Here is a 27,911-nt window from a genome sequence, read left to right as displayed (position 1 = left end):
TATAGAACCTACAAATTAAGAAAGTTACCCTTGTTATTTTGATATTACACATACATTGTGTCCCTAGTTGCGACTTGTGCTGTGAATCAACATTTTATCAGTGATAGGGAATACATATATCATACAGACCTATGTATGTACATGTCCATATGTAAGGCTGTTATTATATATGTGGTAAAAAAAGGGGGGGGGGACAGGGAGGGGGCTATTGTACATCCGTTTAGGAAAAAAGGGGGGAGGTGAGGAGAAAAGGTACACTTATTTCCAAATAAATGTGGAAGTGTAGCTCCAATAGAAACTGGGGCTTTAATATTGTAATATTTGTTGAGCAGAGAGTTATCAATATGATCTTCATAGAGAAATTAATAAATGAGAGTGTAAACAACAGAAAAAAACCGTTTTCACAGTTTGTGAACAAAACAAACAAAAACGTGACAAGTCTAAATAAGTGTGAAAAGAATTTAGTGGATAGGTTATATAAATAATTTGTGCCAAAAGGAGCGTGCTTGTACATAAATATATTTTCTTCTAGGGGATGCACGGGTCTCATGGGTGCATATCTCTCCGTTTACCTATTATATGACTGGAAACTTTAAGTATAAGTGGCCTAAATCGAAGATGGAATATAATTTTTGGACTCATTCCTACCAATCGGATATATATAAGAAAATCACCCTTTGTTTCAGTATTTGGAGGTTCTAGATCTAGATCCCCTCCTCTGATACCCCTTAGCATGCATTCCAATTATAAAACCAGGTAATTTATCGCTGAGAAGTTCAGTGTGAGCTGTTCTAATTCAAAAATGGGATATAGCTGTTAGACTCATTCATGCCAGTTGGATATGTACTATCAAGTAAGAAGATCATCTTTGTTTCGAATCTGAGAAGTTCTTGGTCCAGATCCCCTCCTCTGATGCCCATTTTTATATGTCGGATCCCAAATGCTTTAAGTCCTGTTGGTTCTCCATTATGATGGTTTAAGAAGTGTCTTGCTACCGGTGGTAGGGACTTGAATCTGGCTTGATCTTTCCTGGCATTTCGAATACTTCCGATGTGTTCCAGAATTCTGACTTTTAGGGGTCTAGACGTTTTGCCTATGTATTTTTTATGGCAGGGGCACTCCAAATGAACCTCACACATCCATAAAATTTGAAAATTGTATTGAGTGTGCAGACACTAAACCCATTTGTCCAATACAAGTGGTCCTAGTGACCAATCTGTCTTTGTGTATCTAGCACCTCTAAACTCAATTATTTGTTGCTTAATAATCTTAACCTATTACAAACGCTGCAGAGCTCTCCCCCGCAACAATGTCTACATTTAGTCTAGCAAGAGATCTAGAGAGCAGACGAGATAAGCTAAAAAATGATATAGATTCCATCTTCAATTCTAACCCCAATCAGCAAGACACTTATGACACCAACTGGACTGATGATCTTTACAGTCTCAAAACAGCACTTATGAGACAAAGTAAAACCAGCTGGAACAAAAGTACCTTTGATAATTACTTACGTAATAAATTAATTCCAAGAGGTTTGAGACCCAAATTGTTTCCAGCATATGAGCTGGCAAATGAAACCCTCAAAAAAGAATGGGAAGGAGTCCTGACCCAATGTTCAAACGACCTAATAAAAATTCTCATGAAACATGACGAAATAATACTTACCCAATTGAACCAAGAGATTACTTTACTGAGTGAAAAACTTAAAAATTTTGAAACATTGGAACAATTCCAGACAAGATACGAAAAATATAGGAAAGATGTGGAAGAGTTTGAAAGGGAAATTATTGAAAAGAAACGTAGGAAATTTCAGAGGGACAAAATGGACTATGCCTCCAATCGGGTGTTCAAATGGAATATACCCACTCAGCGTAATAGGACCAGATGGTCCACCAATTACTCTACCTCTGAGATGGACTCCTCAGAAAATGAGGGTCCTAATAGTGGAGCCACCAATAAAACAATTAGGCGGGATTTTTTAGAGAAGACCCCAAGGTACTCCAAAGTCAATCCAAATATAGAGGGAGAAAAATCAGGAGGGGCAAAAGGAGGCAGAAGAAAGAGAGACGATCTGGATTGGCGAGAGGAACCGAGGGAGAGGAGACAATACAAGAAATAATGGACCCCTTGGAGGCTACCCCTGAAGAAGGAACCGATGATTTAAAGATTATTAATTTAACAGACAAAATATTAACTCAAAATCAAACATCGGTCCTAATCCGGGGACTATCTTTCTCCCCAGCACGAAAACCAGATCGGTTTGAAAATGAAAAGGACCTCCAATTATTCATCAGGAAAATTCTCCTCAAAAAATTCTTCTCTAAACAGGAACATGAAAAAGCCAATTCAACAGCATCTAGTTTTGATGCTGAAGATCTCTCTGCCCTCCAGATCCTGGAAGAACTCTCCACTGAGTCCGGAACAACCGATACAAACAGCCATAAGATGGAAGATAGATCTAGAATAGTGAGGAAATCCAACTTTTTCCCTGATACAAAAATCTGTCCCCAGATAGAGGTCTTTCATAGACTTGTATCCAGAGATCTTGATAAGTTACACCTTCAGAATAAGAATTATACAGATAATCTGACCATAGAGGAAAGAACAGCACTTAACGAAATCTCTAAGTGGCAAGATACCATCATAAAGCCCTCCGATAAGGGGGGCAACATTGTACTATGGTCAAGAACTATGTACACTGAAGAACTTGAGAGACAGTTGAACGACGAAAACTGCTACAAAAGACTCTACTTCAATCCCACCAATACATTTCTCCAACAATATAATGATATGGTACAAACAGCACATACTAACAGTATCATTACCAAAAGAGATTTTGATTTTTTGCATGTACACAAACCCAAAACACCGACACTATACCTATTACCCAAGGTACATAAAAATGGAAAGAAGCCACCTGGCAGACCTATCCTCTCGGGAATGGGTAGCCTGACAGAGAATGCCAGTATTTATGTAGACTATCATCTACGCAAACATGTCATAACTCTTCCATCCTATGTACGGGACACAATGGATGTCCTGAACAAATTGAACAACCTAAGTGTCAATCCAGGTGTTTGGCTAGTGACATGTGATGTGGAGAGTCTCTATACGAGTATCCACCATGATCGTGGTATTGATGCCATCAAATATTTCCTAAATATGGAGATTCAGAATGATCATGGTGACTTTCTTGTCGCATTATTGAAGTTCATACTCTCTCACAACTACTTTACATGTAATGAGCGCCACTACCTCCAGGTGAGAGGGACGGCGATGGGGACAGCATGTGCCCCCACGTACGCCAACCTCTACCTGGGGTGGTGGGAGAGGGAGGTGGTCTTTCAGGAATCGTTAGAAAAATACACTGACAATATACTAATATACCTAAGGTATATTGACGATATCCTAATGCTGTGGGAAGGTCCCTCCAGAGATTTGAGTGAATTCATTAATATTCTGAATACCAACAATCTAAATTTGAAACTTACTCTGGAAATGAGTCAAAAATCCATCAACTTTCTAGACATTACCATCCATATTGATGACGAAGGTAATATATCTACAGACCTCTACAGAAAACCTACAGCTACGAATAGCTTGTTACACTCCTCCAGTTCCCATCTTCCGGCTACCATTAGAGGAATTCCGAAAGGGGAGCTACTTAGACTAAAGAGGAATTGTTCCAATACCGATACGTTCCACATCAGACAAGAAGAACTAAGTACACGGTTCAAAAAAAGAGGGTATAGCAATAGATTAATAAAAAAATCTATCAAAGATGTCCAGACATATCAAAGGGACTCGTTGTTAACACCAAAAACCAAAACTAAACACGATGAACCGATACGATATGTAGGTACCTTTAATGTGTATTGGAGGGAAATAAATAACATCTTGACCAGACACTGGCCAATCCTCCAAACAGATGATGACCTGTCTAAGATACTCCCAAGTAAACCACTGACCAGTTGGAGAAGATCACCTAATTTGAGGGATAAGGTGGTACAAAGCCACCTATCACAACCCACGATGAGAGATTCAGGGAAGAAGGGCTCCTATCCTTGTGGTAGCTGTAAAGCATGTAAATACATGACACCCACGAAAGACTTTTTAGATAGATACAACAAGAAATGGGAGATAACCTCGAAAATTACATGTACCTCTATAGGAACAGTATATCATTTGGAGTGCCCCTGCCATAAAAAATACATAGGCAAAACGTCTAGACCCCTAAAAGTCAGAATTCTGGAACACATCGGAAGTATTCGAAATGCCAGGAAAGATCAAGCCAGATTCAAGTCCCTACCACCGGTAGCAAGACACTTCTTAAACCATCATAATGGAGAACCAACAGGACTTAAAGCATTTGGGATCCGACATATAAAAATGGGCATCAGAGGAGGGGATCTGGACCAAGAACTTCTCAGATTCGAAACAAAGATGATCTTCTTACTTGATAGTACATATCCAACTGGCATGAATGAGTCTAACAGCTATATCCCATTTTTGAATTAGAACAGCTCACACTGAACTTCTCAGCGATAAATTACCTGGTTTTATAATTGGAATGCATGCTAAGGGGTATCAGAGGAGGGGATCTAGATCTAGAACCTCCAAATACTGAAACAAAGGGTGATTTTCTTATATATATCCGATTGGTAGGAATGAGTCCAAAAATTATATTCCATCTTCGATTTAGGCCACTTATACTTAAAGTTTCCAGTCATATAATAGGTAAACGGAGAGATATGCACCCATGAGACCCGTGCATCCCCTAGAAGAAAATATATTTATGTACAAGCACGCTCCTTTTGGCACAAATTATTAATATAACCTATCCACTAAATTCTTTTCACACTTATTTAGACTTGTCACGTTTTTGTTTGTTTTGTTCACAAACTGTGAAAACGGTTTTTTTCTGTTGTTTACACTCTCATTTATTAATTTCTCTATGAAGATCATATTGATAGCTCTCTGCTCACCAAATATTACAATATTAAAGCCCCAGTTTCTATTGGAGCTACACTTCCACATTTATTTGGAAATAAGTGTACCTTTTCTCCTCACCTCCCCCCTTTTTTCCTAAACGGATGTACAATAGCCCCCTCCCTGTCCCCCCCCCCTTTTTTTACCACATATATAATAACAGCCTTACATATGGACATGTACATACATAGGTCTGTATGATATATGTATTCCCTATCACTGATAAAATGTTGATTCACAGCACAAGTCGCAACTAGGGACACAATGTATGTGTAATATCAAAATAACAAGGGTAACTTTCTTAATTTGTAGGTTCTATACTTGATAAATACCTACTTATCTATTTTTTTATATATTTACCTTGTGAATACTTACCTTCCGGCCAAGATCTATATTATTAGATGCTGGATCATCAGACGCTGGATTATATGATGTTAAACTTACCTATGACTGGAACATGATTAGAGCTACCCCTAATTTATTTATGAAACTACTTATGGGACACATATGTATATGTTTATACTGATATACAGGGCGGGATAAATATCTACTTACCTATTTTTTAATAAAGTTACCTTGTAAATACTTACCTTCCGGCCAAGATCTATATTATTAGACGCTGGATTATATGACGTTTAACCTACCTATGACTGGAACATGATTAGATTTACCCCTAATTCATTTATGAAACCACTTATGGGACATATATGTATATGTTTATATTGATATACAGGGGAGAAGTACTATCAGATGCCTAATAATCAGACTAAGATAATTTATCTGATAAACTAAGAGATAATTTATTCAACAATTGGAATACATTATGAGCTTATACTCAGTGACCCTGAGAGGATATCACCAACCAAAATGTGTTATATGTCCTTTAAGATGAACATCATTTAAATAAAGGGTATCCATACTGATGAGCCTTTAAAGAAAGAGAGGGCCCCGGAACATGCATGCTATTATATTATCACCAGACGATTGATTGTGGTACTTATATTGTGATATGTGTAACATGATTACCAATGAGTCACTACAACAATAAGGGATAGAGACTTATGAAATTATAAATAATTTAATTCAGGTCAGAACATTATCTCAAGTATCGAGGAGTCCTACGAATGTATACAGAAACGGGGATATAGAGACGAGATAATTCCCTTCCCTACGAGTACCGCACAGGACACTGTCTAAGTATCAGTGCAAGTTGCGATCACGTGGGACCAAACCCCCTTCCCTGTAAGTACCGTACAGGACATTTCCCGGAGGATCACGTGGGCCCAGAATTCAGTGAGTCTACGTCACGTGTGACGTGGAAAGCACGGATAGGAAAACAGACCCACGTGGTTACAAAACGGGCTGCTGATTGGAGCACATAGAATAGTCTTATTTCCGCCCTGGGGAGACGCTCGTGTTGCTCCCCGACGAAGCTGCAATAGCGCAGTGAAACACGCGTGTTGGGCACAGTGTGTCCACGTGTGTATACATTTAGGAATGTTCAATATCTAATTGTTTAAATTATTAAAACCGTTCCCACTTATGAATGAGATCAGGCTTCACCATTAGTGACGGCATGAGAAGGCAGATAGTTAATAGTGCATGCCAATAATGCCAGAGGATAGCGGACCACTGACACAGGAGGAATAGATACTAATGTGAGCCTGTCACATCAGACTGATCTAACAGAGTCTTATAGGATTTAAGCTACATTTTTAAAATAAATGAATGTGTATGCCATAATAGTTTTGGATGGAACATATATAATATGCAATAGATAGCTGTCAAGTGCTATATATGATACAACACACTGGAACAGCACCAGCTACTTAAGCAATTATAATATCTGCACCATCTCTTCAGTGTGATGTGAGCAGTCTCTTGTTCCAAGTGAAATGTTATATTTTGTAACAAACATGATTGAAAACAAATGAGAACAAGAGAATTGCAACAGACTCCAGAGCCATAGTTACCTCAATACATTGTAACAATCTCACTGGTAGTATCAATAAGTCAGCTGGCAGCTGAAAAATTATGCTCACTGTCAGTGAGACAGCACAGTTTAATTTATGTGCCATAACAAAGTTTGAAACTGAAGACCTTGTGCTGTGGCTTGTCTTCATCCATATTAATAAATCCTTCTGGATAAGTTAGATCCATTTTTTCCACAAATTATTATATCTAATATGTATAGATTCGAATTATCTGACATTTTAAATTAAAATAAATCCTCCTCAGTCATATAAGTGGGAGGGCATATGTTGCCATTAATGAATGATTCTATCCATATTATCAACCACTGAATCAAGATCAATATCACTACACATATATGTATATATATAAGAAGTTGGATCATTATATCCCTACAGCCCATTCACACTGTAAAAAATAAGGGTCACTCCCTTTAACAGTGTGGGCTGTATAAGTGATGTCCTGTACTGATAATTAGTTGGCTTTCCAATATAATTGGGGTTGGCATACCTCTAAGGAAAGTAATATAGTGCTAATATTTCTAGCATAACTGAATATTAGCCAAATACAGAGACAACTGTGAGCTGTAAAATCTGAATACGGGAACTGCTATATTCCCATCAGCTCTAAGTGAAGAAACATCACCTCAATTTCAGGATTCTAACAAAAATATACTCTTAAATAATAGTTCAGTGATTTATGATCTAGGGATACGGATCCAGTGGGGATAGACCATTGGGATAATAAAGATCATAGAATTTGGCACCCATATGCCCATACGGTTACCAAATAAGACCTTATATCAAAACATACGTGGACACATTTTTTAACAAAATCTTTATTCACATTTTTCATTTCTTTATTCACATACATGTCAGTATTGTCTATTTTTTAACTCTATGTTTCACTGTAGTCTGGACCAATGATTCAGAATATAATTTAATGTATATCTAATAAAGGTTATATTTTAATAATACTTCTATTTAGTGCGTCAATATTACAGATTCCTCTGTTTCTCTTTCCCCACAAACCTTAATGAATGCATACTGTAGTTGACAGCACCCCCTGCAAATATAGGATATTATTTGTTACTTGATAAGAGGGGCTCCTTTTTAATGGATGTGAGGCGATGAACCTCACACATCCATAAAATTTGAAAATTGTATTGAGTGTGCAGACACTAAACCCATTTGTATAATAGTTGCCCCAAATTTAAAATATTAGGGTAGTGGTTAACTTCCCAATATGATGGGGGCAAAATAATGTTTTTTGTTATCCAGCTGTGTGATATATTATTAAAGATTTGTTGTGCTATAATGGCTGTTCATATCGCCTATTAGCAAGACTGAATTGGTCTCGAGTCTCTGACGTGGGTCTGACAATAACTGCTCTTTAAAAAGAATAAATAACTGTTTGCATGGAGAAGTCAACAGTGCTGTGAGGCTATAATAGTTAGTACAAATCACAGAAGTGAGTTTCAGAATTACCTCAAAGGGAAACCCTGCGTGGATCTTCCAGGTTATTCCTCATCCTTGTATATGCAAAAAAGGACAGTGTGAATATGTATTGTAACATGTGTACACTTTGTCTGCCAGTCTATTGTCCAGACTGCAGTAGCCGTACAGATGTAATTTGATACGTTATTTTGTATCCACAAGGATGAGATACAATTGTGGCCAAGGAGCAATTCATGCAAGAGAACAGATAATAAATATACTGTCTCTAAACTTTTTGTAGAGAGTACTGTTGATCATATGCAGGGACACAGTAACAAAATTATGAATAATATAAGTAAGTGGTCCCTGTTCTCTCAGAGGAAAAGCATGAACAGGTATGTGGGGTATGCGTCCAAATAATCACTTAAAAGAATTTAATGATTCTCTCCATAATGGTACAATTTCAAATTCATATGGGAAGGTATACGTCATATTCAGAAAGCACATACTTCAATGGTGATCATATCAAGCGGTTATAATGCCGTAATGGATGAAAATACCTCATCCCACCGGGCGCGCACAATAACAACAACCATATATTGTAAGCAGTCCTACGCAGAAAGGTATAATGGCACTCCAATACGCAGATGCCAATAATTTAATTTCTAATTGATTGCATCAATACTGTGGCAATAATTCTCAAACTGTCTCTAGTATTGAGACTGTTCCATAATTAATATAGACACACCGGAATTCTTTTGAGACATGTATCCTGTCATATATAGATTTATCTCTTTGCTAAAAGAAAGCTTGGTAGTTTTTCACAGATTAATTTAATATGTGGTAACATTTAGTGTTAATTGTAACAGCTTTGAGATGTGCTGAAACTATCAAATCATGTGAAAAGATATTTTTATTTTTAACCATTTATAGGTATAATAGCTGAGAGATACAGAGTCCCAGATGTGACCAAGCTACATGTGAAACGTACGTCATCATTAGCGGGACGTGGACATTTAGATCACACGGAGGTGCGGGAATAACACCCGACCCGGCGTCGGTCCCCGAAGCGGCTTCCAGCAAACTGATTATCAGTGGGACGTGGACGTGTAGAATTCACGGAGGTGCGGGAATTATACCCGACCCGGCGTCCGGCTCCCGCAAGCGGCTACCAGCTAACTGACGGAGATCTGACCTCGCTCAGAGACACACCTGACTTGGATCCTATTAGGTACTCAGAGCCGCCCTCTCATCCACCGCTACATATCTACGGGCCCCCCCTGCAATGTGTTTCCACAACAGGGGAGGGGGGATATAGAGCGTGGACAGCAGAAGCGGCTCGCACTGCTCTGTCCTTTCTGTCTCCAGGTGGACGGCTTTTCCCCACTCTCATTGCTTCCATTCACTGCCCAGGTATTAACCTCGGCACATGGAACAACAGTAGAAAGGGAAACCGTCACCATACACCTGGGACTCTATCTCTCAGCTATTATACCTATAAATGGTTTAAAACAAAAAATCTTTTCACATGATTTGATAGTTTCAGCACATCTCAAAGCTGTTACAATTAACACTAAATGTTACCACATATTAAATTAATCTGTGAAAAACTACCAAGCTTTCTTTTAGCAAAGAGATAAATCTATATATGACAGGATACATGTCTCAAAAGAATTCCGGTGTGTCTATATTAATTATGGAACAGTCTCAATACTAGAGACAGTTTGAGAATTATTGCCACAGTATTGATCCAATCAATTAGAAATTAAATTAGTGGCATCTGCGTATTGGAGTGCCATTATACCTTTCTGCGTAGGACTGCTTACAATTTATGGTTGTTGTTACTGTGCGCGCCCGGTGGGATGAGGTATTTTCATCCATTACGGCATTATAACCGCTTGATATGATCACCATTGAAGTATGTGCTTTCTGAATATGACGTATACCTTCCCATATGAATTTGAAATTGTACCATTATGGAGAGAATCATTGAATGCTTTTAATAAGATTTTACTCATCGGTAAATCTATTTCTCGTAGTCCGTAGTGGATGCTGGGTACTCCGTAAGGACCATGGGGAATAGACGGGCTCCGCAGGAGACTGGGCACTTCTTTAAAGAAAAGATTAGGTACTACATCTGGTGTGCACTGGCTCCTCCCTCTATGCCCCTCCTCCAGACCTCAGTTAGGGAAACTGTGCCCGGAAGAGCTGACATTACAAGGAAAGGATTTGGAATCCAGGGTAAGACTCATACCAGCCACACCAATCACACCGTACAACTCGTGATAACTATACCCAGTTAACAGTATGAACAACAACTGAGCCTCATTAAACTGATGGCTCAGAACAAAAAACCCTATAGTTAAGCAATAACTATATACAAGTATTGCAGAATTCCGCACTTGGGACGGGCTCCCAGCATACACTACGGACTACGGGAAATAGATTTACCGGTGAGTAAAATCCTATTTTCTCTGACGTCCTAGTGGATGCTGGGTACTCCGTAAGGACCATGGGGATTATACCAAAGCTCCCAAACGGGCGGGAGAGTGCGGATGACTCTGCAGCACCGAATGAGCAAACTCAAGGTCCTCCTCAGCCAGGGTATCAAACTTGTAGAATTTTGCAAACGTGTTTGATCCCGACCAGGTAGCAGCTCGGCAAAGTTGTAAAGCCGAGACCCCTCGGGCAGCCGCCCAAGAAGAGCCCACCTTCCTCGTGGAATGGGCTTTGACTGATTTAGGATGCGGCAGTCCAGCCGCAGAATGTGCAAGTTGAATCGTGCAACAGATCCAGCGAGCAATAGTCTGCTTAGAAGCAGGAGCACCCAGCTTGTTGGGTGCATGCAAGATAAACAGCGAGTCAGTTTTTCTGACTCTAGCCGTCCTGGAAACATAGATTTTCAGGGCCCGGACTACATCCAGCAGCTTGGAAGCCTCCAAGTCCCGAGTAGCCGCAGGCACCACAATAGGTTGGTTCAAATGAAACGCTGATACCACCTTAGGGAGAAATTGGGGACGAGTCCTCAATTCTGCCCTGTCCATATGGAAGATCAGATAGGGGCTCTTACATGACAAAGCCGCCAATTCTGACACACGCCTAGCCGAAGCCATGGCCAAAAGCATGACCACTTTCCACGTGAGATATTTCAACTCCACGGTCTGAAGTGGCTCAAACCAATGTGATTTTAGGAAATCCAACACAACGTTGAGATCCCAAGGTGCCACTGGAGGCACAAAAGGGGGCTGAATATGCAGCACTCCCTTAACAAACGTCTGAACTTCAGGCAGTGAAGCCAGTTCTTTTTGAAAGAAAATAGACAGGGCCGAAATCTGGACTTTAATGGATCCCAATTTTAGGCCCATAGTCACTCCTGATTGTAGGAAGTGCAGAAATCGACCCAGCTGAAATTCTTCTGTTGGGGCCATCATAGCCTCACACCAAGCAACATATTTTCGCCATATGCGGTGATAATGTTTTGCTGTCACATCCTTCCTAGCTTTTATAAGCGTAGGAATGACTTCAACCGGAATGCCCTTTTCCATCAGGATCCGGCGTTCAACCGCCATGCCGTCAAATGCAGCCGCGGTAAGTCTTGGAACAGACAGGGCCCCTGCTGTAGCAGGTCCTGTCGGAGTGGCAGAGGCCAAGGGTCCTCTGAGATCATTTCTTGTAGTTCCGGGTACCAAGTCCTTCTTGGCCAATCCGGAACGATGAGTATAGTTCTTACTCCTCTCTTTCTTATTATCCTCAGTACCTTTGGTATGAGAGGAAGAGGAGGGAACACATAAACCGACTGGTACACCCACGGTGTCACTAGAGCGTCCACAGCTATCGCCTGAGGGTCCCTTGACCTGGCGCAATATCTTTTTAGCTTTTTGTTGAGGCGGGACGCCATCATGTCCACCTGTGGCCTTTCCCAACGATTTACAATCAGCTGGAAGACTTCTGGATGAAGTCCCCACTCTCCCGGGTGGAGGTCGTGCCTGCTGAGGAAGTCTGCTTCCCAGTTGTCCACTCCCGGAATGAACACTGCTGACAGTGCTATCACGTGATTTTCCGCCCATCGGAGAATCCTTGTGGCTTCTGCCATCGCCATCCTGCTTCTTGTGCCGCCCTGTCGGTTTACATGGGCGACCGCCGTGATGTTGTCTGACTGAATCAGCACCGGCTGGTTTTGAAGCAGGGGTTTTGCCTGACTTAGGGCATTGTAAAGGGCCCTTAGTTCTAGAACGTTTTTGTGTAGGGAAGCCTCCTGACTCGACCATTGTCCTTGGAAGTTCGTTCCCTGAATGACTGCCCCCCAACCTCGGAGGCTTGCATCCGTGGTCACCAGGACCCAGTCCTGTATGCCGAATCTGCGGCCCTCGAGTAGATGAGCACTCTGCAGCCACCACAGCAGAGACACCCTGGCCCTCGGGGACAGGGTGATCTGCCGATGCATCTGAAGATGCGATCCGGACTACTTGTCTAACAGATCCCACTGAAAGATTCTGTGTCCAGAATCATACCCAGGAACAGCAGACGCGTCGTAGGAACCAGCTGCGACTTCGGGATATTCAGAATCCAGCCGTGCTGTTGTAGCACTTCCTGAGATAGTGCTACTCCGACCAACAACTGCTCCCTGGACCTCGCCTTTATAAGGAGATCGTCCAAGTACGGGATAATTATAACTCCCTTCTTTCGAAGGAGTACCATCATTTCGGCCATTACTTTGGTAAATACCCTCGGTGCCGTGGACAGACCAAACGGCAACGTCTGGAATTGGTAATGGCAGTCCTGTACCACAAAACGGAGGTACACCTGGTGAGGTGGGTAAATGGGGACATGTAGGTAAGCATCCTTGATGTCCAGTGATACCATGTAATCCCCCTCTTCCAGGCTTGCAATAACCGCCCTGAGCGATTCCATTTTGAACTTGAACTTCCTTATATAAGTGTTCAAGGATTTCAAATTTAGAATGGGTCTCACCGAACCGTCTGGTTTCGGTACCACAAACATTGTGGAATAGTAACCCCGTCCCTGTTGAAGGAGGGGAACTTTGATTATCACCTGCTGGAGGTACAGCTTGTGAATTGCCGCCAGTACTACCTCCCTGTCCTGGGGAGTAGCTGGCAAGGCTGATTTGAGGTAACGGCGAGGGGGAGATGTCTCGAACTCCAGCTTGTATCCCTGAGATACCACTTGTAGAACCCAGAGATCCACCTGTGAGTGAACCCACAGGTCGCTGAAGTTCCGGAGACGGGCCCCCACCGCACCTGGCTCCACATATGGAGCCCCAGCGTCATGCGGTGGACTTAGTGGAAGCAGGGGAGGATTTTTGTTCTTGGGAACTGGCTGTATGGTGCAGCTTTTTCCCTCTACCCCTGCCTCTGGGCAGAAAGGACGCGCCTCTGACCCGCTTGCCGTTCTGAGGCCGAAAGGACTGTACTTGATAATACGGTGCTTTATTAGGCTTTGAGGGAACCTGAGGTAAAAAAGTCGACTTCCCAGCTGTTGCTGTGGATACGAGGTCCGAAAGACCGTCCCCAAACAATTCCTCACCCTTATAAGGCAAAATTTCCATGTGCCTTTTAGAATCAGCATCACCTGTCCACTGCCGAGTCCATAATACTCTCCTGGCAGAAATGGACATCGCATTAATTCTAGATGCCAGCCGGCAAATGTCCCTCTGTTCATCTCTCATATATAAGACTACGTCTTTAATATGCTCTATGGTTAGCAATATAGTGTCCCTGTCAAGGGAATCAATGTTATCAGACAGGGAATCAGACCACGCTGCTGCAGCACTACACATCCATGCTGAAGCAATAGCAGGTCTCAGTATAGTACCTGAGTGTGTATACACAGACTTCAGGATAGCCTCCCGCTTTCTATCTGCAGGCTCCTTTAAGGCGGCCGTATCCTGAGACGGCAGTGCCACCTTTTTGATAATCATGTGAGCGCCTTGTCCACCTTAGGGGATGTCTCCCAGCGTAACCTATCTGTTGGCGGGAAAGGGTACGCCATTAGTAACCGCTTAGAAATTACTAGTTTCTTATCTGGGGAACCCCAGGCTTCTTCACACAATTCATTTAACTCATCAGATGGGGGAAAAGTCACTGGCTGCTTTTTCTCCCCAAACATACCAAAAAATACCCTTTTTTGTGGTAACCGGGTTAATGTCAGAAATGTGCAACACATTTTTCAATGCCATACTCATGCATCGGATGGCCCTAGTGGATTGTATATTTGTCTCATCCTCGTCGACACTGGAGTCAGACTCCGTGTCGACATCTGTGTCTGCCATCTGAGGTAGCGGGCATTTTTGAGCCCCTGACGGCCTCTGAGATGCCTGGGCAGGCGCGGGCTGAGATGCCAGCTGTCCCAAAGCTGCGTCATCGAACCTATTATGCAAGGAGTTGACACTGTCGGTTAATACCTTCCACATATCCTTCCACTCAGGTGTCGGCCCCGCAGGGGGCGACATCACACTTATCGGCACCTGCTCCGCCTCCACGTAAGCGTCCTCATCAAACATGCCGACACAGCCGTACCAACACACTGCACACACACACAGGGAATGCTCTGCTGAGGACAGGACCCCACAAAGTCCTTTGGGGAGACAGAGAGAGAGTATGCCAGCACACACCAGAGCGCTATATAACAGAGGGATAGACACTATACACAAAGTGAATTTTCCCCCTATAGCTGCTATATCACAATTTGCGCCTAAATTTATGTGCCCCCCCTCTCTTTTTTTACCCTTTCTGTAGTGTATACTGCAGGGGAGAGCCTGGGGAGCGTCCTTCCAGCGGAGCTGTGAAGAGAAAATGGCACTGGCTGTGCTGAGGGAGATAGCCCCGCCCCTTCAACGGCGGGCTTCTCCCGCTTTTTATATCGTTAATGGCGGTGGTTTCTGCACATATACAGTGTTAAACACTGTATTATGTGCTTTTTATTGCCAAAAGGTACATTAATCGCAGCCCAGGGCGCCCCCCCCCCCCCCAGCGCCCTGCACCCACCAGTGACCGGAGCGTGTGGTGTGCTGTGGGAGCAATGGCGCACAGCTGCAGTGCTGTGCGCTACCTTATTGAAGACCGAAGTCTTCAGCCGCCGATTTCCTCCGGTTTCTTCCGTCTTCTGGCACTGCAAGGGGGACGGCGGCGCGGCTCCGGGAACGGACGATCGAGGTCGGGCCCTGTGTTCGATCCCTCTGGAGCTAATGGTGTCCAGTAGCCTAGAAGCACAAGCTAGCTGCAAGCAGGTAGGTTTGCTTCTCTCCCCTAAGTCCCACGTAGCAGTGAGTCTGTTGCCAGCAGATCTCACTGAAAATAAAAAACCTAACAAATACTTTTCTTTCTAGGAAGCTCAGGAGAGCCCCTAGAGTGCATCCAGCTCTGGCCGGGCACAGATTCTAACTGAGGTCTGGAGGAGGGGCATAGAGGGAGGAGTCAGTGCACACCAGATGTAGTACCTAATCTTTTCTTTAAAGAAGTGCCCAGTCTCCTGCGGAGCCCGTCTATTCCCCATGGTCCTTACGGAGTACCCAGCATCCACTAGGACGTCAGAGAAAAGTGATTATTTGGACGCATACCCCACATACCTGTTCATGCTTTTCCTCTGAGAGAACAGCGACCACTTACTTATATTATTCATAATTTTGTTACTGTGTCCCTGCATATGATCAACAGTACTCTCTACAAAAAGTTTAGAGACAGTATATTTATTATCTGTTCTCTTGCATGAATTGCTCCTTGGCCACAATTGTATCTCATCCTTGTGGATACAAAATAACGTATCAAATTACATCTGTACGGCTACTGCAGTCTGGACTGGCAGACAAAGTGTACACATGTTACAATACATATTCACACTGTCCTTTTTTGCATATACAAGGATGAGGAATAACCTGGAAGATCCACGCAGGGTTTCCCTTTGAGGTAATTCTGAAACTCACTTCTGTGATTTGTACTAACTATTATAGCCTCACAGCACTGTTGGCTTCTCCATGCACCCAGTTATTTATTCTCTTTAAAGAGCAGTTATTGTCAGACCCACGTCAGAGACTCGAGACCAATTCAGTCTTGCTAATAGGCGATATGAACAGCCATTATAGCAGAACAAATCTTTAATAATATATCACACAGCTTGATAACAAAAAAAATTATTTTGCCGCCATCATACTGGGAAGGTAACCACTATCCTAATATTTTAAATTTGGGGCAACTATTATACAAAGGTTTTACTCTCAGGCTATCAAGTACACCTATATGCCTGGCTATAGAGATTCATTTTAAATGACGAAAATAAAAGTTACTTTTTATTAACTAATAATCATTACAAAAGAGTGCGCCACACACTAAGCTCCCTTTTTTCGGTGTAGTACCCACTAGTAGTCCACACTAATTATCCTTAGAAAACTACCCAAATGACCCTGATCAAAAGTTTACATACCCTGGAGATTTTGGCCTGATAACATGCACAAAAGTTGACACAAATGGGTTTGAATGGCTACTAAAAGTCACCATCCTCACCTGTGATCTGTTTGCTTGTAATCAGTGTGTGTGCAAAAAAGGTCAGTGAGTTTCTGGACTCCTGAAAGACCCTTGCATCTTTCATCCAGTGCTGCACTGACGTGTCTGGATTCTGAGTCATGGGGAAAGCAAAAGAATTGTCAAAGGATCTGCGGGAAAAGGTAATTGAACTGTATAAAACAGGAAAGGGATATAAAAACTGCCAGGAAAATTGTTCGGGATGCAAAGAAAAATCCACAAATAACTTCAGCTGAAATACAGGACTCTCTGAAAAAAAGTGGTGTGGTTGTTTCAAGATGCACAATATGCACAATAAGGAGGCATTTGAAGAAAAATGGGCTGCATGGTCGAGTCGTCAGAAGAAAGGCATTACTACGCAAATGCCACAAAGCATCCCGCTTACAATACTCCAAACAGCACAGAGACAAGCCTCAAAACTTCTGGAACAAAGTCATTTGGAGTGATGAGACCAAAATTGAACTTTTTGGCCACAACCATAAACGTTACATTTGGAGAACAAGGCCTATGATGAAAGGTACACCATTCCTACTGTGAAACACGGAGGTGGATCGCTGATGTTTTGGGGATGTGTGAGCTACAAAGGCACTGGAAACTTGGTCAAAATTGATGGCAAGATGAATGCAGCATGTTATCAGAAAATACTGGAGGAAAATTTGCACTCATCAGCCCGGAAGCTGCGCATGGGACGTACTTGGACGTTCCAACATGACAACAATGCCAAGTCGACCTGTCATTGGCTACAGCAGAATAAAGTGAAGGTTCTAGAGTGGCCATCTCAGTCTCCTGATCTCAATATCATTGAGCCACTCTGGGGAGATCTCAAACGTGCAGTTCATGCAAGACAGCCAAAGAATTTAAAGGAACTGGAGGCTTTTTGCCAAGAAGAATGGGCAGCTTTACCATCTGAGAAAATAAAGAGCCTCATCCACAACTACCACAAAAGACTTCAAGCTGTCATTGATGTTAAAGGGGGCAATACACAGTATTAAGAACTGAGGTATGTAAACTTTTGATCAGGGTCATTTGGGTAGTTTCAGTTGTCATTATGATTTAAAAAGAGTAAACACAGTTGTTTGACAATAATTGGCTTCACCCAACCAGTAATCATGAGTGAAAGAAAAGTTTGTGAGTTATCATTCATATTCTCTGACAAATGGGCAGAAAATCACAAATTCTGCTAGGGTATGTAAACTTATGAGCACAACTGTATATATATATATATATATATATATATGTATATATATAGTCGAATGTCAAATGGTTAATCAATATTCTATTTTATCTGATATCCAGTCTTGGTGGCTCAGTATTTAATGTACTGGAATGGAATCTGCGTATTTGCATATTTGAGGTCTCTTCTTTTTTTCAATAAAAATAATGAGATTTATGATAAGAACTTACCTCTGTTAAATTTCTTTCTGCGAGGTACACTGGGCTCCACAGGGAATGACATTGGGGTGTAGAGTAGGATCTTGATCCGAAGCACCAACAGGCTCAAAGCTTTGACCTTCTTCCCAAGATGCATAGCGCCGCCTCCTCTATAACCCCGCCTCCGTGCACAGGAGCTCAGTTTTTGTTAACCAGCCCAATGCAGTATCAGGCAAAAGAGACGACAACTGTTAGTAGCCACATACACCACATTCTCACGACAGTAGAAAGTGTCAGCGGCTAATGCCATACCAACCCAAGTAAGCTAAGTGCGTCAGGGTGGGCATCCTGTGGGGCCCAGCGTACCTCGCAGAAAGAGATTTAACAAAGGTAAGTTCGTACCATAAATCTTGTTTTCTGCTGCGGGGTACACTGGGCTCCACAGGGAATGACATTGGGGATGTCCTAAAGCAGTTCCTTATGGGAGGGGACGCGCTGTAGCGGGCACAAAAACCCGGCGTCCAAAGGAAGCATCCTGGGAGGCGGATGTATCAAAGGCATAGAACCTTATGAACTTGTTCACTGAGGACCACATAGCTGTCTTGCACAATTGTTCAAGGGTCGCACCACGGCGGGCTGCCCAAGAAGGTCCAACAGACCAAGTAGAAGGGGCCTTTATAGTAGCAGGAGCTGGAAGGCTAGCCTGTACATAAGAATGTGCAATCACCATTCTAATCCATCTGGCCAGGGTCTGCTTGTGAGCAGCCAGCCACGTTTGTGAAAAGCAAACAGAACAAAGAGAGAATCCGACTTCCTGATGGAGGCAGTTCTCTTCACTTAGATACGGAGAGCCCGTACCACATCCAAAGACCATTATTTGGAAGACAAATCAGGAGAGGCAAAGGCCGGAACCACAATCTCCTGATTAAGGTGGAAAGAAGACACCACCTTAGGTAAATATCCGGGACATGTTCTAAGAACCGCCCGATCACAGTGAAAAATCAGATAGGGTGACCTACAAGACAAGGCACCTAAATCTGACACCCGTCTAGCGGAAGCAATAACTAGCAGAAACATTACCATTGCAATGCCTCCAGAACCACTGACAAGTCCCAAGGGGCCGCAGGCGGGACGTAAGGAGGCTGAATCCGCAACACACCCTGAGTGAACGTATGCACATCAGGTCATGTCGCAATCTTTCTCTGAAACCAAATCGTCAAGGCAGAAATATGAACCTTGATGAAGGCCAGACGAAGGCCCAAGTCCAGGCCTTGTTGTAGAAAGGCCAAAAGTTTGGCCGTACTAAACTTGTAAGCGTCATGATTATTAGATGCGCACCAAGCAAAGTAAGAATTCCAGACCCTATGATAAATCCGAGCAGAAGCCGGTTTCCGGGCCCCCAACATGGTTTGAATGACCGCCTAAGAAAATCATTTGGCCCTTAAGACGGAAGCTTCAAGAGTCACACCGACAAAGCCAATCGGGCTAAATCCTGACATACACAAGGGCCCTGAACGAGGAGATCTGGGCGCTGTGGATGAAGTAGTAGGGGACGCTCTATCGAGAGACCCTGAAGGTCTGAGAACCAATGCCGTCTGCGCCACGCTGGAGCGATCAGAAGTAGGATTCCTCCTTCTTGCTTGAACTTCCTTATTACTCTGGGCAGGAGTGACACCAGAGTGAACACGTATGGCAGCCGAAAGTTCCATGGAATTGCCAGTGCATCCACGAACGCTGCTTGAGGATCCCTTGTCCTTGCTCCAAAGACCAGAACCTTGTGATTGTGTCGAGATGCCATCAGGTCCACATCTGGAAGGCCCCACTTGTCCACGAGGAGTTGAAAAAATTCAGGATAGAGGCTCCACTCTCCGGCGTGTACGTCCTCACGACTGAGAAAGTCCGCTTCCCAGTTTAGGATCCCCGGAATGAACACTGCTGATATGGCTGGTAGATGGCGTTCCGCACACTAAAGAATCCGTGATACTTCCCTCATTGCCATGCGGCTTCGATTGCTGCGTTGATGATTGATGTACGCCACCATGGTGGCGTTGTCCGACTGTACTTGAACCTGAAGGGAGTGTTGCTCCAATACCGCGCCCCAACCCCTCAGACTGGCGTCCATCGTCAGAAGGACCCAGTTGGAGATTCAGAAGGGACGACCCCTGCTCAATCGTTGGTCCTGAAGCCATCAGATCAGTGACAGATGGACCTCCGAAGACAATGAGATCATTTGAGACCTGATCTGGTGAGGCAGGCCGTCCCACTTGGCAAGAATCAGCCTCTGGAGAGGACGGGAATGTAATTGAGTGTACTCCACCATGTCGAAAGCCGACACCATGAGACCTAGCACTTGCATTGCCAAATGTATCGACACTTGCCGACGAGATAGGAAGAATCGAATCCTGTCCTGAAGCTTCTGGACTTTCTCCTGAGACAAGAATAACCACTGGTTGTGAGTGTCCAACAATGCTCCTAGGTGCACCATGCTCTGAGCAGGGACCAGAGAAGATTTCTTCCAGTTGACAAGCCACCCGTGGGCTTGCAGAAACTGGAGTCTCAGATCCAGATGACGTAGGAGAATCACTGGGTAATTTGCCAGGATCAACAAGTCATCCAAGTACGACAGGATCCTGACCCCTTGATGGCGAAGTACAGCCGTCATTACCGCCATGACCTTGGTGAAGACTCGCGGAGCCGTGGTCAAACCAAAAGGTAACGCCCGAAATTGGTAATGGAGATTGCCAACCGCAAATCTCACGTACTGCTGATGCGACACTGCAATTGGAATATGCAAGTAAGCATCCTGTATGTCCAGTGAGACCATAAAGTCCCCAGGCTCCAAGGCCAGAATAATAGAGCGAAGAGTTTCCATACAAAACTTGGAGACCTTCACAAATTTGTTCAAGGACTTGAGGTTGAAAATGGGCCAGGAAGACCCATTCGGTTTCGGGACTAGGAACAGCGGTGATTAGTATCCTTTGCCTCTCTGAGCCAGAGGAACCTGTACTGCCACTCCTGTGTCCAGGAGGGACTGTACCACCGAATAAAGAGTGTTTGCCGTCACCTGATCTGAAGGGACGTCTGTCAGGCAAAATCAATATGGGGGACGTTACTTGAAGGATACAGCGTAACCTCAAGTGACGACTTCCCGTACCCAGGCATCGGAAGTGGTATTCAATCATTCCTGGGTAAACCCTAGAAGTCGGCCCCCCACTCTGGGATCCCCGAGAGGGAGGCCCGCCCCATCATGCGGCAGGCTTGTCAGTTTTGAAAGCAGGCTGACGGGCAGCCCAGGCCCGTTTGGGTTTGGGATTGTTGGGTTTGGAAGTGCGAATCTGTTTTGGGTACGCCTGACCCTTTGCTATCCCTGAAGGACGAAAGGAGCGAAAAAAAGTACTCTTAGCCTTCGGCACCGAAGGAGCAGTACTAGGAAGACATGTTGTTTTAGCAGACGCTAAGTCAGCCACTATTTTGTTGAGGTCTTCTCCGAAAAGAATATCTCCATTGAAAGGGATTACTTCCAGAGTTTTCTTAGAGTCCATGTCCACAGACCAGGACCGCAACCAGAGAATTCGGCGAGCCAAAATGGACGTAGCAGAAGCCTTGGCCGCCAGAATACTGGCATCAGAAGCCGCCTCTTTAATGTAATGAGATGCTGTAACAATATATGACAGGCATTGTCTAGCATGATCAGAAGCATTGGAAGGCAACTCTGCCTCCAGCTTCTGAGCCCACGCTTCCACAGCTTCTGCAGCCCATGTTGTTGCAATAGTGGGCCTATGCACCGCACCATTTAGGGTGTAGATAGCCTTCAAACAACCCTCCACACGCTTGTCCGTCGGCTCTCTCAATGACGTGATGGTAGTTACAGGCAGAGCTGAGGATAGCACCAGCCGCGCCACCTGCGAATCCACTGGCAGGGTGTTTCCCAATTTTTACTAAGCTCCGCAGCGAGGGGGTAGCGAGCCAACATCTTCTTGTGAGGCGTGAACTTCTTTCTTGGATTTTCCCAGGATTCCTGATGTATGTCAACTAAATGTTCAGAGTGAGGTAAAACTTGTTTAACCCCCTTCTGGAGTTTGAACCTGTCTGGTTTCTTAGGGGAAGCGTCAGGCTCCGGTTCATCATCAACCTGAAGAATGAGCCCGATACCCTCTAACAAGTCAGGAACATCCACCTGCAAAACAACTTCCCCATCAGAAGCATAAGGATCAGAGCCTGTGGGGTCCGTATAATTGCCATCCTCATCGGACAAGGTGTCTGGGACGTTGGTGGATTGTGAGGAAGTAATTGCCCGCTTAGAGGACCCCTTGGTCTTAGACGGGCGAGGGTTAGACTTTTGAGTAGTTAGTGATTGGTTCAATTGCTGTAACTGATTGGACAGATGATCTGCCCACGGTGGGATAACCGCGGGGACCATAAGCGGTTGTACCAGCACAGGAGGTCCCATAGGGGGCGTCAATCTAGTTACCAGCGTATTCAGTAGCATGGAGAAGGTAGCCCAAGGTGGGTCATTTTGCACCCTCGTTGCTACAGTCCCACTTGGGGGTAAGGAACCCCCAGAACCTGAACCCTCAGCTGCTATGTTATCCTCAAATGTGTCTGTGGCATCTTTACCACGCAATGTGGGATCAGCCCCAGCTCAGTTGCCCTTTGTAGGTGACATAATCAAAAGCTCAATGCAAGGCAACACAGTACAATATCAGCAGCACAATACCTGACAAGAAAATATGAACTGGCGCTACGTGTTTCTCCAATAATAAAAACTGTGGATAGATTTCAATAAAATAACATGTAATTTATTAATTAACTAAACATCACATACTAAAAACAAGAATGAATTCCAATGTAAACATATAGTTTAGGGCATTGATGGAGCTTGAAAATAATTGGTAATGGCTGCTAATAAGTATCCACAAAGGATCCCGGACTGAGAGAATATGCAGAGTTCCCTAGGGAGAAGGAATACAAACAGCTGGTGACAATACCTGACAAGAATCCCCTGTGCAGTGTTTCAACACAGACAGGAAATTCAAGAGTTATATGGTGACTACAAATCACAGAGAAAAATACACACTGAGTATATCCTGTGAACTGCCTAGATTAAGATAAACCTGACATACTTAGCCCTCTCAGGTTTTAGAATATAGGGATAGTAAACTGAGTGAGATACACGAAATGGAGGCCACGCAGCAGCTATATGCACACACACAGAGTCACAGTTTGTACAATGCAGAAATTATGACATACAATAAAACTGCACTGGACTAGAAATACAGAGTATTACTATGTATAGCTATACACTTAATTAGATATAACAATGCACTGTGAAGACTGGATGTATATCACAGGGTACTTGTACTAAATAACCCTGACTAAATGCACTTTTTCTTAACTAACACTTTCAGCAGACATGTAGACTACTTAAGTGTCCTGTAAAATGCACAGAGCTGACAGGCAGGCGGCTTTACAGAGGAGGATTTGCCCAAACAGTCCCAGGAACAGTGCTGCTCTGTGTAATGGCGCCCAAACACTGACTGGGAGTGAGGGAGAGAGATATATGCAACTCCAGGAAGGAAACATTTACTCTAAATGGCACCCTGGGGCTGGGGGAGGGGCTACAGTTCAAAGCCATATCCCCCTGCTAGACTTCACCACCGGGTACTGGGGGCTTAATAAAATGGTTTTGTGAGAAAAAACCGACCTGTGCCCATGCCATGGTGGTCTAGTGGGGTCCCTGTACTGCCACAGTGTCCACGCCAGCGCACGCGGCCCCATTCCACCGGCCGCGCGTGATCGCGATTTACAGCGGGTCCCGTTGAGGGGACCCATTACCTCCTCCCTGTAGTGCGGCCACGCGATCCGGGAGAACAGCGGCCGTGTGTGTGACTAACATTAGAAGAAAAACAGAGCCTCGGCTGTAGGTACCCGGCAACCAGGACGCGGGAGTGTACAGCGCAGCTGGGGGAGGTGATGGAGCTGCAGCATGAGGTGTCTCACTGACATCTAACACTGCTAGTGTCTCTGCTGCAGCCCTTGAAGTCTTCAATTTTCTTTAAAAGCATCTTTTAGGGCTGCTGGAGCAGCCACCCTGTTAAGTGCCTGCTTACTGCATGGCACCAACTACAAAACTGAGCTCCTGTGCACGGAGGCGGGGTTATGGAGGAGGCGGCGCTATGCATCTTGGGAAGAAGATCAAAGCTTTGAGCCTGTTGGTGCCTCGGATCAAGATCCTACTCTACACCCCAATGTCATTCCCTGTGGAGCCCAGTGTACCCCGCAGCAGAAAAATGGTTAACACAATATCGACATAATGCCTGCATCAACATCCTGAATGTTGACATTCAGACCATGTTAACATTCTAAATACATACTTTTATTTACAATGCAAGCTTCTGCTACAGAAAATCTCTGGTGTAATGATGTGAAATACCAGACGTCATGGTCCCATTATGTGCGCTGTACTGACCTTCACACTGGATGACATCGAGGTTGAATTGCTGGATGGCGCCCATGCTAATCTGTTTCAGCTCGCTGTCCAGCAGCATTTGTGTCAGCGATGTGGAAAGGTGTTTGCAGGCTGACATACAAGCAGTTTGTGCAACTTTTCCCTTAACAGAAAACAAATATGGAAAATGAGTTAACGAACTGAAAGCAATAAAAATTAAGTAACGATTACTTTTCATACGGACATCGAAACAACGAGGAACCCGTAATCAGGACTCAAAACTGAAACAATACTAAAAGTCAAAGTGAGTGTATACATATTACAAAGGGACACACGTCTTCTGATGCCCACCCTATCAGACTTTGTGTTACTTCCTTAGTAGCTCATCAGTGGTCTAGGGAATCCTTGTCTGCATGCAATACTGGTACAAATGCAAAAGGGAGGGAGAGTATCCAAAGGATAGATGTGGGCGCTGATTAGTTGAGAAAATGTGTTTTTAAAAAAGAAAAAACAGTATTGTTTTTATATATAAAATATATTATAATTTGTATAATTTTTCCAAAAAGTACCAATCACCCTTCTGGCTGCCCACAATGGTGGACCTGGGTACCCACCGTAATATGCAAAAGAGAAAAGAAAATATGTGGGCGCTCGGAGGGGATGATAATACAACGGCTGCTGGTTTTGTAAATATACAAATTAGTTTATTGGTAAAATAATAGTTTTAAAAGATAAATAAACACTGGAAGGCTGAGTGCCTTTATATTGCATATGCACAGTTAAAAATAAAAAATAAATAAACATATATATAGAATTCAAGACTGTGTCCTAGGCCTCAGGACTTGCTGGTAATTAGACACAACTTAATGTGTTGTTTTTTTGCATGCAAAAATCAACTGTTAGATGGCTGTAAAAAGTTAGTGCATATTGAGCTCAAAGTGCAGAGTTAAAAGAAAAGCTGGTTAGAATTGTAAAGCTTGTTGATACTTCACCAATGTTGAACTGGTATATGGAAAGTTCGAAAGCAAACTTGTGATAATGCTGGCTGAGCTGGGTCCACCTGTCTCACGTCCGTAAGCCTTGTTTGATTCACTGACCAATTGCGTAGCCAACCGCTCTGCGGCGGTTCCCTGGGGCAAGTCCTGCCGTTGGTGGTGCAGTGTGCTGGCGGCTGACACTAGGCCAGGATGGGACGGAGAGCAGAGAGTCCCACGTGCAAGTCCTGGATGTGCTTCCATAGAAGTGCTGACATAAAAGTGTTATTATAAAAATAGCGTTATACCTGCGTTAAACCGAAGGAAAGAAGAAGGAAAACATCACCACACCAACACTACCACAAAAGGACTGCCTTAATGCCTCAAAAGTATGTAATTCATCTTATGCATATCATCTGTATTTAAAAAACCTATGAAAAGCCATCCCCAATCTGCTCACTACAGTTCTCTCTTATGCAAACTTATGTATGTTTCTTTATGTAATGATTTCTTGTAAATGTCATTGCATGTGTGGGGAAGTTGCTCAGTGAAACAGTTTATTATTGCATACTGACTGGTGATTACCTCCTTGAACATTTACCCATTTTGGTCAGGTGTACTATGTCTTTATATTTAGTAAGGTATAGTCATGGTGTAAAGGACAGAGTATGATTACTGATTAGTAAAAGAAAACAAATACTGAGCAACATCCCCAAACAGGTAATTTCAACTTTAAACTTGTCATTTATTTTGTACGCTCTGGACATGGCTACTACTAACAAATGCACAGAAAAAAATCTTAAAGCTATGTCTGCAAATGCTAGGAGCTTAGGAGACAAAATTCCAGAGCTAATTGCGATAATGACAAGGGATAACCTGGATTTTGTGGCAATTACAGAGTCTTGGTGCAATGAGAATCATGATTGGGACTTAGCTATACCAGGATACAATTTATTTAGGAAAGATAGAATAGGAAGAATAGGAGGAGGGGTAGCAATGTATGTGAAAAAAAGCATAAATGCTACTTTAATACAAAATATTGAAGCCAAAACTGAGGCCCTTTGGGTCACCATAGAAACTGGGAAGAAGGACATTATTCGCATTGGGGTGATCTATAGACCACCAGGCCAGGGGCAGGATTTGGACAGGAACCTATTGTTCGACATCTCTAAAATGGCTTTTAAGGGAGAAGTCATAATCATGGGAGACTTTAATTTACCTGATGTAAATTGGGAGGGGTCTTTTGCAAGTTCAGCTACAAGTGGCAAATTTCTACATTCCTTACAGGGAGCATCTTTCAAGCAATTGGTGAGGGAGCCCACTCGCAAAGACTCAATATTAGATCTAATTCTTACAAATGGTGATAGGATATCTGATAGATATGTGGGTGAGCACCTGGGATCCAGTGATCATCAAGCAGTATGGTTTAGTATAAAGACAGGATCCTACTCCTCTCACACAAAAACAAAGGTGTTGGATTTTAGAAATGCAGACTTTGCAAAAATGGGGAGATGTTTAAGTGATTCATTGGCAGACTGGAGGAACTTGGAAGGAGTGCAGGAGAGGTGGAAAAAAATTAAAAGTGCATTACTAAGTGCAACAGACCTTTGTATCAAAATGGTTAGGAAAAGCACCAGGAAAAGGAAGCCAGTGTGGTTCACAAAAGTAGTATCAACTAGTGTGAAAGCAAAAAAGATGGCTTTTAGGAGATACAAACAGACTCAAAATAATAACGACAAAGAGGTGTATCTGGACAGACGGAAGGATGCTAAGAAAGTGATCAGACGTGCAAAGGCAGAAGCTGAGGAGAAAATGGCCCAGTCAGTAGATAAAGGGGGCAAAACTTTTTTTTAAGTATATAAGTGAAAGGAGAAAATCAAATGGAGGAATAATAAGACTTAAGACAGAGAGTGGGCATTTGGTGGAGGGAGACAAGGCAATAGCAGATCACCTAAATAATTATTTTTGCTCAGTATTTACTACAGAAGAAGGGATGGGGCCACAGTTAAATTGCAAGGACATTCATAAAAATAAGGTAGATGAAAATACATTTACAGAGGAGAAGGTCCTAACAGAACTTTCAAAACTAAAAGTGGATAAATCAATGGGACCAGATGGGATACACCCAAGGATACTCAAAGAGCTAAAAGATGTGCTGGTTACACCTTTAACAGAATTATTTAACCAG

General features: G+C 43.3%; 1 protein-coding gene across 1 annotated transcript in view; it reads right to left on the bottom strand.

Annotated features, from left to right (window-relative positions):
- Positions 1 to 27,911, bottom strand: part of LOC135057406 (exocyst complex component 6-like) — a 437,778-nt gene that overhangs the window by 177,522 nt on the left and 232,345 nt on the right. Inside the window, exon 5 of the mRNA XM_063963297.1 lies at positions 24,771 to 24,912. Coding sequence (XP_063819367.1) covers positions 24,771 to 24,912 — 142 coding nt within the window. The remainder of the gene's footprint in view (positions 1 to 24,770; positions 24,913 to 27,911) is intronic.

This window comes from Pseudophryne corroboree, chromosome 3, assembly GCF_028390025.1.
Source record: "Pseudophryne corroboree isolate aPseCor3 chromosome 3, aPseCor3.hap2, whole genome shotgun sequence".
Lineage (NCBI taxonomy): Eukaryota > Metazoa > Chordata > Amphibia > Anura > Myobatrachidae > Pseudophryne > Pseudophryne corroboree.
The sequence above is the reverse complement of the archived record's forward strand: the minus strand, read 5'-3'. Positions and strand labels throughout refer to the sequence as shown.